Genomic DNA, 16,407 nt, shown 5'->3' with positions numbered 1-16,407 from the left:
CAAGAAGCCTCCATTTTGAATCAGTTGGCGACTTGATTCAACACCCACTTTCCACTTCTGTTTGACCGTTGACTCATAAATGTATTCCAAGGAATCAAAAGTCAAAGCAAACCAGCATCTCTGATCACTGCAGCAATGCAGTGTTTTATTTATTTATTTTGCCCTTTTAGTTTATGTGAATAGCTGGCCCTCCTAACAAGGTGAATCAATCCGATCCAAGACCACTCCCATCTGGTCCCTCTCACGCTCGCAGTCCTCACATCCCTCTGGGCCACAGCCTCCCACTAAAACCAGTGTCGGCACGTCCCCATTTCCCACTCCGACCACGCTACCATTCGGGGCCCATGCCACATCAATCATCCCATCCGGACAGTGCAGCAGGCCGCTGACTGAGTACAGCCCTCCTCCTGGAACCACCTCGTCATATGACGGGGCCCGAGCAGCAGCTCTTGCTTCGTCCAAGCGGAGTCTTTGCCTGCGACGGATCTCAATGATGGTCTTCGTGTAGGAGTTGAGTGTGACGACAGCAGCCCCCATGCAGCAGCTAAAGGATACCCAGGCAAGGCTGAAAGATACAATTCAAAGGTAAGCGACCAAAACTTTAGCGCACGTAGATAACTTGGAGTTTGAAATCTGTTTTTGATTAGCAGCAACATACGCAAATGACCAGCCGTAATCCCAGGACTGAGGCCTCCAGTCTTTAGGGCCCACGATGACTGTCATCTGAAATACTGTGGTGAACATCATATGTGCTACCATCCCAAGAAGACCTATGCAGGAAGCAAACCAATATGAAAAACTAGGACTACCGTTCAAACACTAGAGTGCCCATGGAAAAGGTGTGCAAAAAGCCTTCAAATAAATTCATGTTTAATTGCAGGAACACAACCTCTGACTGAGTTTTTTAGAAATCTGTCAGGCAGTCATTTCATTGTTAACTTTGTGATACTCTGTCGTACATGTATGCCACTGCTAAAGGATCAATGCAACTGCAACTGAAATATCGCAGCAATGACACACTAACTTGATTTAATCTCACCTTAGCGTGGCAGATCAAGAACAATTTAAGCAAAGCTAAGGCTTGACCCACTTTGTAACTGATTCAGCTAACAATTATTTGAGCACTTTGTAGCATTTCTATAGCATTGAAATATCACCTCCAAGTGGCCTGATGATTCTTAAATATGACAAAAAAAAGTTCAACAAAACAGTAACATCATGAACAAAGTATTGTCACCCATCCAGACACAGAAGAACACTGTAAATTCTACAGTCTTTAATACCAAACGACCATCAACTCTAATCCAGCAAAAGTGACAAACCCAGATCTAAAAGTGACACAACTTGATGGTAAACATAATTCCTTTCATTTCCTGTCTCCAGTAGGTCATACATGGCAAATAGGAATCAATGTGACAGCAGTTTTACTCTCATTTGACCAAAACCCGGTGCACTACTTCAGTAGCTTTTATCAAACTCCAGTTGTGATAGTATAATAGAGGCTTTTGCCTGTTATGTGTCCTAAATAACCAAGTTGGCATGTAGATAGTGTCCAGTGGTTAAGAAGATTTAGTGACCCTAAGACTGCAGAGTTTTTCTAAAGTGGAGTTTTGCAGATTCTTCTTCTTCCTTCACCATCCTCCATCCTCCTTAAATTCCTTGGTGACAAAATAAGTCGTTACCTAGGCTTGTTTGCCGCAGCTGAAGTTGTTTCAGATTTTCACATCCTCACTTGGGATATATGAGTAAATATGGATAGGTAGTTATTCTCTTGTAACCATCTCATGCTTTATGCCAGTGTTTGTCAATTCCGGTTCTCAAGTGTTGCACTTTTCAGTGTGAGATTATCTTCCTGCAGCAAAAGATGAATTTATTTCAAGACTATTTCCACATCTTTACCAGGGGCCAACACTTGAGGTTGGCGCTGTAATCCAAGCTGCACCCCCACCTGATAGCACAGTACAAATAGCTGCGAAGGCATTGATTTTTAGTGCGTGCATCTCTTTGTGGGAGCACATGACTTCCAGGCACATCAGTAAGAAGCCCATCCCCAGCAGGCCAATATATGTAAACTCAGAAATAACCGACAGCCAAAGCACACCTGCAACATGTGGGAACAGATGTAAAGGAGCATTAAATGAAACAGTATATATTACATAAAATACATTTTTATAACACCGCTCACCTTGTGTTTCCCCTGGAGTTAAGTCGATAAAGCTGCGACACACCTCTCCTGCCAATAGCATGTGCAGGTTTAGATGATCATAAAGATCTTTAACAACTAACATATTCACTTCTCTCTACAAGATGAGCTAATATGACGGAAACAAAATGTGCATCTTGGTCTCACCATCATTCTGCTTTTCACAGCTTTCCCAGAAGCCAGTATGGAAATATCTGAAAGCAAACTTGTCTTCCCCTGTCTCCCAGATGTAGTGCACAGCATTGGCCAGCTGTCTTTGTCTGATCTTGTCCAGCTCATCTCTTCTGGCTGGAGACAGTGTCCGGTTGAAAGGGTTTTGTGTGGGGCTCTCTGTGTGACAGGAGACAAATTAAGCTTTTTAGGTTTACTTTTGCACCTCATAGAGAATCTATCTTTCTAACCTTATAGGAGCAGCACAGTAAAATAAAGGCCATATGATCTTGACCATACTCTACATTTGGACACATAAACAGCAAACATATGTGAAATTTTAACTAATGGAGAAAAACCAAAACAAAACATTCATTCCTCAGCGAGACTTTCAAAAAAAAAATTGAGCAACAACAAATTTTAAAGTTGTTCCAGTGAGTTCTGGTGACATTTACTAATTTACATTCACATGAATATCTTTAAAAAGAGAGAAAAAACTTTTAGGAGTAGGTTGACTGCATATTTTACTTTTACTTTAGTAAAATGACTACGAAGTACTGCTACTCCTGAATAAAATGTCTCAACCCACTCCAAGTACCTTCAGTGAATGAAGAACAAGCAAAAATTAACTACAGACACATCTGTACCTTATGTTAAAGTGAGACTTCTTCTTTATACACAAGCATTGAACGTTATTTTCTATTTGCTGAGCCTTCTGGGACATTTGGAGAAAGAACAAGAACAGTAAACATTTATTGTAAAAATCTTTAATACATCATACTTTGAGTGTGGGTTTTATATTAAACACATTTGATTTGCAAAAGTTTTTCTTCTGCTTGGATTTGTTGTTTTGTGATGTGATGTTATGTTGTGTTATTTATTGATAGTACCAACGGAGTTGAACTTTTTCGCTTAAGGCAGAGACCACAAGCCAGAAAAAGAGGTTTGTAGGTAAGAACCATGACTTCTGACTAAGATAACTTTATACTTTTTCGTGAACCACTCTGATCCCCATTGAAGGACACGGCCTGAAGAACCAACAAATCATTTGTTAGAAGTAAAGGCAAGACTCCAAAGAGGATTGGTAACAAGAAGCAGTTTGGTGGACTCCTCCTTGAATCAGAAACAAATTCAACCTTTTGATGGGGATGAGGACCCAGCATGCTTATATTCTACAACCAGCTATCTTTTAAAACCATCCTTGGTACCCAAAAATACCTCAGGGGACAAAGATACAAGGCCTATCAAGATCTGCAAAACCAACCACAGACCCGTGAAAACCCTCTTAATAACTCTGGACAAACAACACAGAAACACCTGAAAACATAACAGCTGTAACTTCTCCAAGCATCACCATGAACAATACAGTCTCATGCATCCCTGTTAATGCGTACTCCACCGCGCCTTTTCTAAAGCAGTTTTCATAACAGTGTGCGTCAATAAAAGCAGATCTCTCTGCACAAATAAAACAAGTAGTGATCAAAGTAATCTCATTGTGGAACAAGCTTAACACAAACCACGGAGAGCAGGTGGCATCATCGTGCCCTCAGTGGACAAGTAAATGTTTAGAAAGCGTCATCACAACCCAAAGACTTTTACTAAATCCCAATTAACCCGACCCTGGAACTCACCTTCTGACAAAAGAGATTAAAACGAGAAAAATCACTGTCTGTACAAGACTGATGATGTATCCGGATTATTTCTATGTACAGCTTGTTATGCAGAGAGATAGAAAGATTCACCAAAGGTTCATCACCACTCAATGAGCTGATCTGAAATTCAAGATGAGAGTTTTTGGTGGATTCCGGGTCAGAAATTTCTGAAAAGCTTTCGGAGGATCTCATTTAACACAGATACTCAAACATGCACTGTACTTTCCCGAAGCTTTCATTGTATTTCAATCCTGACTGAAGAGACATTAAAAAATAATAATTATACTTTTATTTGTAATGCACTTCCCATTGCAAAATCTCAAAGTGCTAAATAATGGGAACAATTAACAAAAAAAAAGATCGATAGATGGATGAATGACATTTTGAGCAAACAAGTTATAAAATCAAAATTTTATTAAATACTTAGTATGAATTTTGTTACCAATATCACTTATGTTTAATCAGTCCATTCCTGTATTTATTGATCTGTGTTAGAGTGTGTGTTTTGGGCAAAACTACCAAGATAGAAGAAACTTTTTGGGTTGTTTTTAACTCAGCAGTTTTTGAAATTTTGGATTCAACCATTTAAATTAATATAATATGCAACAAAGGCCCAGTGAAAAAAAACCTTATGAGGTCTGATCTTCAGTATAAAGAATCAGATCCTGCTAAAAACAGTGTGACATGCTCACGTTAATATGTCTCAACATAAAGTGAAATTAATTAGTCGCCTAGGAAAAATTTTCCACAGCCTTATGCTTATTTGAACAGTTTAGAATAGGACTATGAGCTACACAAAAGTTTTTGCACAAAATCATTCTTAGCTAATGAGATTACACTCTGGTCAGTTCCGCTCGTTTTGAGCTCCTTTCAGATCAGCTCGTTTGAAAAGAACATCTGTCACTTTAAATCCAAATAGATTCCTGCTGGCCACGCCCCCCATCTCAACGATTGTGAAAATGGGTACAAACAGATGTGCGACTATACAACAGTACATCTTTGAAAAGCAGAAGAAGAGCCTCCTGCACAACCAACAAGAATGCAGCAAGCTTCTGAATGATATGTCAACAGCAGAACTCTTGTTTTTTCCAGCAGCACACACAGATGTAAAACCAGCTGACCAAACATGCTGGAGTGGCTTGGGTTGCTAGGTGACAGGCTTGGGTTGCTAAGTGATGGGCTGTAACTGAACAATCGGGAGGTTTTTGAAACAGCTCATTTTCCAGGCACCAAAAACATTAACTTATTGCCAAAAAACAGCCTGGTGGGTTTTTATTCTTTTCTTATGATTGGGCTGTTTTTAGAAGCAGTTGAGACCCAAATGGAAGTAAACAAAATGTGAAAAAAGTTAATTTTGCATGATATATTCCCTTTAAACATTTAAATGTGAAGTGTTTTATGGATTAGAAAATGAATTAAAGAATTCATAAAATTTTAGTGGAACAGTTGTTACATCAGTTTTTATTGCTTTTGTGTTAAAGTAGGAAAATTATGTAACTGTCACAAAGTTTTTTTTTGCTTAAACATCTGTTAAAAACTGCTTGCCGTCCTAAAATATCAATCAAAGCTGCGGCACACATTACATTTAATAACACAATAAAACAATATGTGCAGCATCTATTACCTGTTGTGTAAGGCTCACTGTTGTTCTGACCACAGTTCTTCATTTTGACAGGCGACAGGCAGAGAGGCTTGACCACCTTGTGGGTGCCCTCACACCAGTAGGAGGTGCAGAGAGCCAGGATGGACAGGGCCAGAGCCAAAGAGGTTAATGTCAGAGAAAGCATGGATCGAGAGCGGCGGGACAGACGCTCGAGCATGGCCACGAGACGGAGGAGGGAGGCAGGGGAAGTGGGACAGCGACAGGTGGACACAACACAGAGGAATTTAAGGCAAGTAGGAGAGAGGCAGTAACAGATCGGACAGGTCGGGGCAGATGCTTTGGTTTGGTTTTTAAGAGTTGATTTGCCAGCTTTAAGCAGGAAGCAATGATAAATCTGATCTCACAGATGAATAAACACAGCCAACAGAGCTAGATAGTAACATCTGTGATTTCAAAAAGGAGTCGGCAGCAAGATAAGATCCTCTGAGGCTGATTCATATGTAAAGAAAGAACTAGTTTTTATGGGTCTTCTTGGGAACTGAAATGTTCAGAAATCCCTTGACCTTAACTTCTGTCTGAGGTGGTATTAGATCAGTGACTGGGCAGCATCAGAAAGGCAAAGAGGACTTTAGTATTATGTAATACATTCTGCAAGCTAAGTAGGCTTCTTTATCTGTCAAGAAACTTTAACAACATATGGCAACATTTATCCTTGTTGAATGCTCTTTTAGCTCACAAAAAACAAAACAAAAAACAACCTCCTTTACTTGTTTATGGGAAGATTTTACACACTGACTTTACTATCATTCACATCATTATTCCTCCTAAGGTGGCTCCAGCTGAACTTTTAGGACTAGACACCAGGGCACATTACAAAATATTTCTTTTTTGTGACTCTATGGATGAGACACAGATTTAAACGCCTTTCCCCCCCCCCGAGATAATCCTGGGAAATCTGCTTTAATCTCTCTGTGTTAGTTGTATTTTAGTGTGACCATGTTGTCTCTCTAGCAGGGCCCCTCTGTCAGTCCACGGCCCCTGAAAGGAAAGAAAAAAAAAAAGTAAACAAAAAACATGTAATTTAGTGCCGTTAATCAAGATGATCTCATTGGCTGAAACACAGTCCAAAATGTGCAGTGGGACACTCAGCAGCTACTAATGCTTTATTGTAGCAGTTGTAGTTCTCCTGTGCTCAGCTAAAATAAAATAACACTGCTTCAATAAATGTTACACAAGCCTTTTAAGTAGTGCATTACTTTAAAACATTTATTGTGCCCTGCAGAAATGTTTATATCCGTCACAGCGACACAGTTCATCACATAACGTAGATTTTATATGTCTTATTGGGATTTTATGTGATAATTGTGCCTAATTATGAAAGGGAAACACTATATATTATTCAAAATTATTCATGAATAAAATTTGAAATGCGTATTTACTCTGACAACCAGAGCTCTGGAGTATTTGCTGACAAGTCAACTATTAGTTATTGACAAATCTGACATTTACTGAACCATGGTAATATTGCTGAGATGTTAAAAAGAAAAACAAATTTAAAAAAATAAACGGAACAAGTCCTCATTGGGCAGTTCTGGAAGAAAACTTAATAATGGCTTAATAAGGAGACTTAAGACAGGGACAAGGGTTCATTTAAAGCAGGTCAGCTCTACACAGAGCTAGAATGGAGTGGCTTAGTTTAAAGCATATTCATGTTATGGAATGGCCCAGTCAAAGTCCAGACATAAATCCAGCTAAAATTCTGGAACAAGATTCTAAATATCACTTCATAGATGCTTGAGATCCAATCTAGCTAGAGATATTTTGCAGAGTAGCAGGTTACAATTTTTGTTTCTAGCAGGACAGAGCTTATATAGATCTACCTGAAAATGCTTCTAGCTACATTACAGTAAAGTATATTTCTACAAATTGACTCATGAGTATAGTGCATCATGCTTTTTAAATGTTTACATGTCAGAAGCTTTGAACCCCATGCATGGTCCATTTCACAATTAGGCACTATTCTCGGTTTTTCACGTAAGATCCCAACAAAATATACAAAGGTTTGCAGCAAAATGTAAAAATTTTCCAGCAATATTAGCACCTGTCCAATTGATGAGAGGCCATTAAAAAATAAAGTAACATACAAGGACAGGGGTGGCCAAGTTCAGTCCTCAAGAGCTACTTTGCTGAAACTTTTCCCTGCTCCAGTACACCAGAATTAAATAAAAGATTTGTTAGCATGTCTCTGCAGAGCTGAACCCATTTGATTCATGTGGGTTGAAGCAAGGATCCACTTGAAAGTTGCAAGATACTAGTTATTGAGGACTGGACTTGGCCTCTCCTTTACCAGGACAGTTGACAAACCACAGGATGTGGAGGTGGAGAAGTGATGAAGTTTTAGTGGCTTGACTGAACGAAGAAATGAGCTTATGATAGGTAACAGCTTAAATCTTAAAAATGTTTATTTCCAGCTTTATGTCTGTCATTTAAAGTGAATCATTTTAAATCTTTCATCCTGAGAAAGATTAGTGAGAAAAATAAATAGACTCGACTACTTGTCTTGATGAAATTGATCAAATTTATCTTTGCATTTACAACTGAATACAATTTGAGGAATTATGGGAAATCTACCAATAGGTGTAAAATATTTTTTGAGAATGCATTATTAAGATGCTCCTCCTCCCACAAAGACTAAAAAACAGCCCATAGCAGCCATTTTTTAATGATTTAGTAATATATTTTTTTCTAATGTTAGATGTACTTACCCAAACTCGTTTTTGCTTCTTGATACAAAATATCCTGGCATAAGAAAAGAAAAAACTTAATCCGTCACTTCTTGGACTCTTCTTGTTAAGGATTTCTTGATCAAAAAGCTCCTTAGGAACTTAAACTTAAATCCTCCATGGTGAACTGCCTCTGTAACACTCTTCATTTATCGCCTGTTATTTTCCCTCGCCGGTCCTTACCTCCCCAGCTCCACTCTCCTCTCCTGTGAAACCTCCGGTCCAGTGGATGGACGGAGATGTGAACTGATGGGAGAGACAGAGCATCTGCCTCCACACCAGTCACCAATCTACTCTCTGTCTCTGGAGTTTATATCACATACGCATCCTGACTCACATAATCCCGCCGCATCCATCTGTTGCTGTGGTGCCTCCTTTCTTCACGTTGGTCTAATTTCAGAGGTGCTTCCGTTTTAAACATCCGTCACAACTTAATCACCAGCCTGAGTTTCTGATTTACAGCAGTGTGAAAAAGTGTTTGCCATCTTACAAATTCCTTCTCTTGATTTTTTGTTTGAAGGATTGCCTAAGTAACTACAGAAACCAGTTTGCAAATGATTTTAAAAGAGAAGATAGTTAAGATCAACGTGAAAAAGTAATTACCCTCTAAAACTGGCAAGTAATTAAAGCACTTGAACATTTGTTACACACATCTGTAGTAAGCAGTATTGGATCTCTTAGATCAATGGAGGAATTTTGCTCCTCTCTTCTTGGTGTCAGAATGACTTTAATTTAGCCACAGTGAAGGGTTTTTGAGGATGAATGAACTATTTAAGGGTGTAAATAAATTAAGTCCAGCCATAAGCTTTCCTAAAGCTTTTTTCTTTTGCATCTTTCTGAATATGTCCCAAACCGAATGAAAAGAATCAACATTTACTTTTGTTGGAAGAAAACAGAAACAAGAAAAAATGTTTACAATTATTTATTTAAAAACATTTACATACAAACTGAAATACAGTACATATCGAAAGAGGGAGCAAACAAGAAATTCATTAAACATCAAAAAAAGAGGTTAACCCCAGGCTTGAGATTTACAATAATGAAGAACCAGCTTCCCGTCGCTGCTGAAGCACTAGGAGAGACAGAGAAAAAGACAAACGCAAAATAAAATCAGTGACAGAGAATTAAAAAAAATAAGAAAACTGCATTTTGATGAAAATATGAAGAATCACCATCTTCAAAAACTCTTTGAAGAATCTGAATTAATTAGCTACAACATTTAATTTCCCTTTGGGATTAATAAAGTATTTTTTGAATTTTAATATCCGAGATGAAAAGAACACGTGCAGCAGCTGAAAGTGAAAATTCTTTCACTGTCACCTTCTGAAAGAACTGGCTGAGGATTTTAAGCTTTGGTCTGTGAAGTTTCCCTCTTCATGCGCCCTCTGCTGATCAACTCATGCAGGTGGGATTCTGTCATTGTACTGATACTGAAGGGCCAAAAAAGGGAAATATACAGTTTCTACAAAAAGTATTGGAGGCTTTACCCTTTTTATTACTTTTAGGAAATAAACCATGATCAACAAAATTTAGCTTTTATGACAAAATAAACCCCAAAAGAAACATTAATGTCAATGTGAAAAGGGTTCCAGCAAAATATGCAAAGTAAAAAAAGTGTGTATAAATATGTTGTGTAAATTCTTTGTCAAAAAAAAGAAAGAATTTGTTTTAACATGATTGATTTGTGAAAATATTAAAAGGGTAAAACATCCAAGGGGGGTAATTTCAGAGCTGAAACCTTTTTTTTTTGCCTCTTATTCAGTTCCTACCACAGAGTATTAAGGTCATCGTACATTAAAGAAAGTGATCAGAGTAGTCATTTTTTCCCAAACTATATTAATTTCACCCTTGCAAATGCATGACTTTACAAAGACAGATAATATCTTTGTCTTAATACAGTTAATTTATGCCTTTATTCAAGGAAAATTATAATTTTTTGCAAACTTGTAACTTGGCATCAGAAAATATATATATATTTTTTAAGTTAATACAGAAAATCGGGCAAAAATGTACTTCTTCATGGATACATAATTTTTTCCTTGATCTACAATGGCCACAATATTCTGTCGTAGTTTCTTTCCTGCAGCCAGAAGGCAACTCTAATAAAAATCAGAAAGTACGGCATCTATAAATCATTTTAATTTTTTTCCTCTGGAATCCCACTTTGCAATGATTGCAAGATTTTCAGAATATTGCTAAACACTTAAAATAAAGAGGAGAAAAAAGAAACAAAAATCCTTCTGCTGATATACTGTTTGTGTTTATATATTGTAATATTTTACAGAAACAGAATAAAGCAATTAGCTGTATGTATTCTGTTTTAATAACAAAATATATTTTAAAGTTAAAAGAAAAAAAACTATTAACACTAAAAATAGCCCAATAACGTATTATAAGTGTTATAAACTCACATCAAAAAGTACTCCCACCTCCTGATCTGGCGATGGTGCAAATGACTGATGAACATAGATGAACTTAAGAAAAGCAAACAGCCTGAGTGAGGACTTTACAGAACAGAAGTACTCAATTTACATATTTTTCGAATGTACTACAGAAAGTTCATCCTCACCAGTTGTTCATTGGCATCAAGTTTGAGGAAGCGAGAAATGAACTGAGCGAGGGACTGTACCGTCCTCCCCCTTTCCACTGCCCACTTCTTAGTTTTCATTATAGGAGTGTCTCCCACAGCCTTCAACAGCACATCGACTGTAAAAGTAAAAAGAAAAAAACATTTAATGAAACCGGCTTCTGTTGCAACACAGTGATTACGATAAATCTAGACAGTTCCTGTGAAAAGCAGGAAATGTATTTTTGCAATAAATAGCCCTCCAAGGCCAAATCAAAAATCAAATCAAATCAAATTCTATTTGTATAGCACATTTCAGCAGCAAGGCATTTCAAAGTGCTTTACATCAAATCAAACACAAAAACACAATGCAACACAGAATCAACAATCAAAACAGAATTGATTACGTTTCAAATACAACTCTAAACAGGCCAGTAAAGTTTAGGGGTGGATGTCAACTTGTATCCCTTCTCCAACACACCTGAATGAAAAGAACAGTTTGTTAGTAGGTCTCTACAGAGCTGAATGAATTTAGTCATTTGATTCAGGGTTGTTGGAGCAGAGATGCATCTAAAAGTTGCAGGACGTCAGCTCTCAAGGACTGGACGTGGCTATCCCTGCTGCAGATTCTCAGAGCTTTACCATATATAATTTTCATGGCTTTTTTTTTAAAGACTTGATTAAGAAATTGATTGAAATTAGAAGAATTCACTATGTAATGGGAAATAAATACCGCAGTCAACGACTACCAGAGGTATTTAGAACTGACAACCCTAAATACAGGATTGTCAGTCCTATGTTTAGAGCTGACAATAAGGAAGAAACGTATTTCAGTGTTCAATATAAACATTGATGAGGAGCCACCCCGAACAGGACGTTTTTAATCTTATTTTACAAATTATAACATTACGTACATACAGGAAATATTAACTTCCGTAAACTACATTGGAAACATACAAAGACATACAAATCTAAAGTTAAATTTACAGAAAATGGACAAGTAAATGCTGTGGCTTTACTAACAATAGCATTAGCTTTCCTCCTCGACTAAAATTAGCACGTGTTTAAAATATCGTAGCTCATTGGGGGAACAGTATAAATGCATTCTTCCTATTGGTTAAAACTTCTGTCAATTATCATCTACGTCATCCACTCGAAAAACACACCGCTAGCGTTAGCAAGACATATCAAAAACAAATAAGCACTTTTTTGTAACTCGTGTCAAATCTGTTGGGCATTCTTACTTTTTTTCTTCTCCTCACTCGTCGCGGAGTTTTCTGACGGTGAATGTAATTCTTCTTTCTGTGTTTCTGTCGGAGACTCAGCATTGTCGGACATCTTTAGCTGACAACTCTGTACTTTGGTTTCACTCAGCTCCTCAAACCTAGCTGCAGCAAACATTCCCTGCTATTGGTTGAAAGGGACGTCAATCTGAGCAATAGGCAATTCTATTTGCCATTATTATTTGAAAGGGGGTGCTTATTGTAGAGTCTTGTGTTCCGTGTATTTCCCGATAGTCGTGGTTAGTTTCAGATATTTTATTTGTATGTTACATGTCTGTTTTACAGAGGTTTCACATTCTTCGGTTAGCATTATCGGCTGTTTATGTTCAGCGTTCAAGTGCTTCCACTTTTCCTGGCAACTAATTTGTAAATATTTCCCTTCAGGACGCGTCACATGGGAAATAATACTTTAACCTGGTAGTTGATGTTTTTACTGTCCCCTTGAACCTGTCACCCATCCTGCTCACATCAGGACAGAAACAGTAAGTCACATTACTTTTGATTAATCATTTTAGGATCACAGCTGCTCTTTTATCGCTTCTTTTCTTTGATTATGCAGTTACGCACTGAAAAAAAAAAATCAAAGTTATACACACAGTATTTGAGTTAAAAACTATAGTATTTAGCTTTTTAAAAACAGTATTTGCAGACATGTGGCTACTTTGCAGAACAAGAACTACGACCTTGCATTCCTTTTAGTTTTTTCTCAGACCTGACAGAACATTCCTGCTTATGAACATAAACGGAGCAAAACTATCAGTCTCTGGCTGTACAGAGCTGATAGAGATGTACTCCAAAAGGGTTGCTGCAGCTGCAACTAGAGCAAAAGATGCTTCTAGATTAGAAAGTATTGACTCAAGGAGGAGTTAATGCAAGTGCTTTCCTTACTTATTAGATTTTTATCTGTAAAAATAAAAACATGAACACTTTGAATGATTTCCCTTTCATTTCACAGCTATACACAACTTCATACTGCCTGAACATTTACAATTCCAACAAATACACTGAAATTTGCTTGATGTGTAATGATAGTGTTGCTAGATGTTATATTTCTTAGATTGCAATGTCTTTGTTGCAGTGGCAAACATCGGCAGGCTCTCCACCAAGGATGCTGTCCTCTTCCTGTGTGACATGCAGGAGAAGTTCAGACCCAACATCTTCCAGTTCACCAACATCGTTAGCAACGCAGCCCGGGTCCTGCAGGTTGTTAATACTGATCAACTCATTTTAATTAATTCAATTCAAAAGTGCTTTATTGATTCCAAAGGGAAATTAAATGTTGTTGTTAATTCATAATTCTTCAAAGCGTTATTGCTGTTATTTGTTGTTAATTTGTAGTCATTTGTCTCCTCTAACCTTGAACTGCTCCTGCAGGCCAGTCGTATTCTGGGCATCCCCGCCATCTTGACAGAGCAGTACCCTAAAGGCCTGGGACCCACCGTGCCGGAGCTGGGGGCAGAGGATCTGACCCCTCATGCCAAGACCTCCTTCACTATGATCATAGAAGAAGTGGAGAAGGAGCTGAAGGCTCTGGGGAGCCCTAAACAAGCCATTCTGTGTGGAATAGAAGCACATGCCTGCATTGCTGTAATACTTTTGTTTTTGCAGCATATTTAGACTACCTACTTTAGACTTATTTTAATGTTGATTACAATGAAAGCAAGCTGAAAAGAGTATGCTAGTTTTTTAGATTAAAGTTTTAATTTTTTTCCCCTCCTTTTGCTCAGTGTACTACGTATGACCTTATTGAGAAGGGAATGGAGGTCCATATTGTGGCTGATGCCGTTTCCTCCAGGAGGTATCTGTCGATTTTCCTTTTTTTCCCCCGCTTGCATTCTGTATTTGCATAATATTTATCCTAATACTTATGCTTCACTCCGCAGCCAGACGGATCGGTTGTTTGCTTTGTCCCGAATGAAGCAAAGCGGGGCTTACCTCACCACCACAGAGGCCGTCCTGCTGCAGCTCGTTCAGGACGCCAAACACCCCAACTTTAAGGAGGTCCTGATTACATCTGCTTAACACGCTTCACATTTAAGCCAAAGTGCTGGATATTAATTGATAATTTAATTTAAAGAAATCATATTCAACATGCTAAAGAATAGGAATAAAAAAAACACAAAAAGCTACTTTGGGTTTGTGTAAATCAAATGTCAGGACAAAAAAAAAAAAAAAAAGACATATCAGCAGAGGAACGTACACTCAATGATGAGGACATCACCAAAATGGACAAAATTCAGTTTTTGTTTGGATATCTACAAAAATAAACTGAATGGAGGATTATATGGCTTTCAATGTGTGTAAATGTTAAGAGCAGTTAAAGAAGTCAAAGCTAAACTGAGTGAAACTTTAAACCAGAGGGCAGCAACCTTTTACAACCTTGAGAGCCATTTTTGTCTTTTTACCAGCAAAAGATAGTTTGTTCCGATTGAAGAAAGTTGCATGAAACAAATCAGCTACTTTTACCAAAATCTGCTTTAAAACGTTTTTTTGATGAAAAAACCTCCCCACAATTTTTTAGGTTTTAAGATAAAAAAAAAATAATCATCAAACTTTTACACAAAAAGAATTAACCTTATTTCTCAAGGGAACCTAAACCTTTGAACAAAAAAATACCAAAAACCCCACATACTTTGCAACCGAAAAACAATATTCCTCCTTGTACTACTGGTGTCATTCTGTATGGAAAGTCCTTTCATATATTCCACAAAAACTGGATTTTTAAAATTAGCTTTACCATGTAGAACACAAATTCTTTAGCATTTTTGGTTAAAATATGCTAAAGAATTTTGGTAAAATGTTTGGTAAAAAAAAAATAAATCCTTAAACCATCCACAGTGAGTGGTTTAAGGAACCGCTCATTAGTGATCTCTACCCTAAACAAGAAAATCCTAGAACTGATATTAGAATGACTAGAAAGCCAGTGAATATATGATGAGATGTGTTTTCACCAGTTCTTATTAAATTCAGTGTATAAAGCCACTATATGAACAAAGTGCAGATTTTTTCAATCCTGGGATTTACTCATCAGGACATATTAAGATTTTCCGATCTTTACTAGGATCCAAAGTTATTTAAATCAGACTTTGAGTCCATAAAAATCACACAACAGATCCCAAAGATATCAGACAAAAGCAAAGCTAAAATGGAAAAGCCATATGAAGAAAAATGAAAACCTCTGCAGTACTACCTATAAGAGGTAGATATTTAGCACTTTGGAGCTTGCAGGTGAAAGATTGTAAAAACTCAAGCGTTCCACATCACATTTATAGACTTTTGTTAATTGTTTATGACAGTAAAGATAAAAAAAAGAGTCTCTTACTTGGCAGGATTTCTGGTAAAAACATCTTTACTGTTAAATAAAAGGTTTGCAAAGTTGCCAGATGAGACCAAAATGAGGATGTCTAAACAAATTCAAACACAGAACATAAGCTCAAAAGCTTTATATCAACTTATAAGCACAGTGGTGGAAGTAGGATGATTTGGGCTTATTTTGCTAATACACAACCTGGACAGTCATCCATAAACTCTCCATGTATTCTGGAGTCAAATCTGAGGTCGTCATTCCTTCAGCTAAAACTTGATTGAAACTGGGTCATGCTAGCAAAGAAGCAAATGTTACATAAACAGAAAGAGACCAAAGATTCCTCTTTGAGAACGTGAGAGATTAATCCTAAGAAAATCCAATAGAAAACAAATCCTGCAAGTGACTGCTGCTAAATGTAATAAGCAGTTGATGTTTTCACTCACTGTTTATCTGTATTTATTTCATCTTTGTTTAATAAGTAACATGATGGTGGAGGGTTTTTTTTTTTTTTTACGCGTAATGGTCATTTTACAGCCTGGTGATGGAGTGATCTTTGATCATGTCCTGATAAGTAAAAACCAAAAACTGAAAAATCAATATCCAGGGAATGACAGTTTTAATATCTCTTTAGACTATGTTTTATACAAGCTGGATTTATGACTATGTTCAAATAACAAATGTTGATCTTTGTTGGCAGATCCAGAGGCTCTTGGTCCAGCCGTCTCCTGACACCGGCCTCCTCGCCTTCTTCAGCGCTCTGTAGAGAGATCGCCTCATGTTGTTACGTTCCACTGTACAGCCCTCTGTTTTTAACACAGGGACTTCAATAAAGCGTTGACTTTGCTATAACTCCTCTGTCC

At 37.5% G+C, this 16,407-nt stretch overlaps 3 protein-coding genes across 7 annotated transcripts; 1 reads left to right on the top strand and 2 right to left on the bottom strand.

The window, feature by feature from the left end:
• Positions 1–81: 81 nt before the first annotated feature.
• On the bottom strand, positions 82–5,825 carry si:ch211-149k23.9 (germ cell-specific gene 1-like protein). The gene is made up of 6 exons (XM_044115855.1): positions 5,630–5,825; positions 2,351–2,533; positions 2,186–2,233; positions 1,949–2,101; positions 659–770; positions 82–565 (listed from the first exon to the last, which is right to left on the bottom strand). The coding sequence occupies exons 1-6, from the start codon at positions 5,823–5,825 to the stop codon at positions 193–195; spliced, it is 1,065 nt and encodes a 354-aa protein (XP_043971790.1). The 3' UTR covers positions 82–192.
• Positions 269–16,396, top strand: isoc2 (isochorismatase domain containing 2). 4 transcript variants are annotated; one of them, XM_044115859.1, is made up of 9 exons: positions 269–585; positions 3,241–3,304; positions 5,681–5,897; positions 12,625–12,722; positions 13,319–13,443; positions 13,615–13,827; positions 13,968–14,038; positions 14,124–14,241; positions 16,245–16,396. In XM_044115859.1, coding segments are annotated over exons 4-9 (594 nt in total). In that variant the 5' UTR covers positions 269–585; positions 3,241–3,304; positions 5,681–5,897; positions 12,625–12,721; the 3' UTR covers positions 16,311–16,396. The 4 variants fall into 4 exon arrangements, with proteins under 4 accessions (XP_043971794.1, XP_043971791.1, XP_043971793.1 ...); XM_044115856.1 differs by lacking the exons at positions 269–585; positions 3,241–3,304; positions 5,681–5,897 and adding an exon at positions 12,079–12,240; XM_044115858.1 differs by lacking the exons at positions 269–585; positions 3,241–3,304; positions 5,681–5,897 and adding an exon at positions 12,079–12,246.
• Positions 9,298–12,358, bottom strand: atg12 (ATG12 autophagy related 12 homolog (S. cerevisiae)). 2 transcript variants are annotated; one of them, XM_044115860.1, is made up of 4 exons: positions 12,202–12,358; positions 10,961–11,097; positions 10,803–10,865; positions 9,298–9,463 (listed from the first exon to the last, which is right to left on the bottom strand). In XM_044115860.1, exons 1-4 carry the CDS (start codon positions 12,356–12,358, stop codon positions 9,404–9,406), a joined length of 417 nt encoding a protein of 138 aa, XP_043971795.1. In that variant the 3' UTR covers positions 9,298–9,403. The 2 variants fall into 2 exon arrangements, with proteins under 2 accessions (XP_043971795.1, XP_043971796.1); XM_044115861.1 differs by lacking the exon at positions 10,803–10,865.
• Positions 16,397–16,407: the final 11 nt, after the last annotated feature.

Source organism: Gambusia affinis, linkage group LG05 (genome assembly GCF_019740435.1).
Source record: "Gambusia affinis linkage group LG05, SWU_Gaff_1.0, whole genome shotgun sequence".
NCBI lineage: Eukaryota > Metazoa > Chordata > Actinopteri > Cyprinodontiformes > Poeciliidae > Gambusia > Gambusia affinis.
This window is presented reverse-complemented; position numbering and strand designations above follow the sequence as displayed.

Bases quoted from the DNA above. Each gene is read 5' to 3' on its own strand.
- si:ch211-149k23.9 (XM_044115855.1), bottom strand. From the start codon at position 5,825: ATGCTCGAGCGTCTGTCCCGCCGCTCTCGATCCATGCTTTCTCTGACA. The intron at 2,234-2,350 runs GTGAGACCAAGA...TGCTATTGGCAG, and splicing joins CTGTGAAAAGCAGAATGATG to GAGAGGTGTGTCGCAGCTTT. The intron at 771-1,948 runs GTGGGGGTGCAG...CTTCCTGCATAG, and splicing joins TATTTGTACTGTGCTATCAG to GTCTTCTTGGGATGGTAGCA.
- atg12 (XM_044115860.1), bottom strand. From the start codon at position 12,358: ATGTTTGCTGCAGCTAGGTTTGAGGAGCTGAGTGAAACCAAAGTACAG. The intron at 10,866-10,960 runs GTGAGGATGAAC...GCTTTTCTTAAG, and splicing joins TTGATGCCAATGAACAACTG to TTCATCTATGTTCATCAGTC. The intron at 9,464-10,802 runs GTGAGTTTATAA...TGTCTCTCCTAG, and splicing joins AGGTGGGAGTACTTTTTGAT to TGCTTCAGCAGCGACGGGAA.
- isoc2 (XM_044115859.1), top strand. The intron at 13,444-13,614 runs GTTGTTAATACT...CTGCTCCTGCAG, and splicing joins ACGCAGCCCGGGTCCTGCAG to GCCAGTCGTATTCTGGGCAT. The intron at 13,828-13,967 runs GTAATACTTTTG...CCTTTTGCTCAG, and splicing joins AAGCACATGCCTGCATTGCT to TGTACTACGTATGACCTTAT.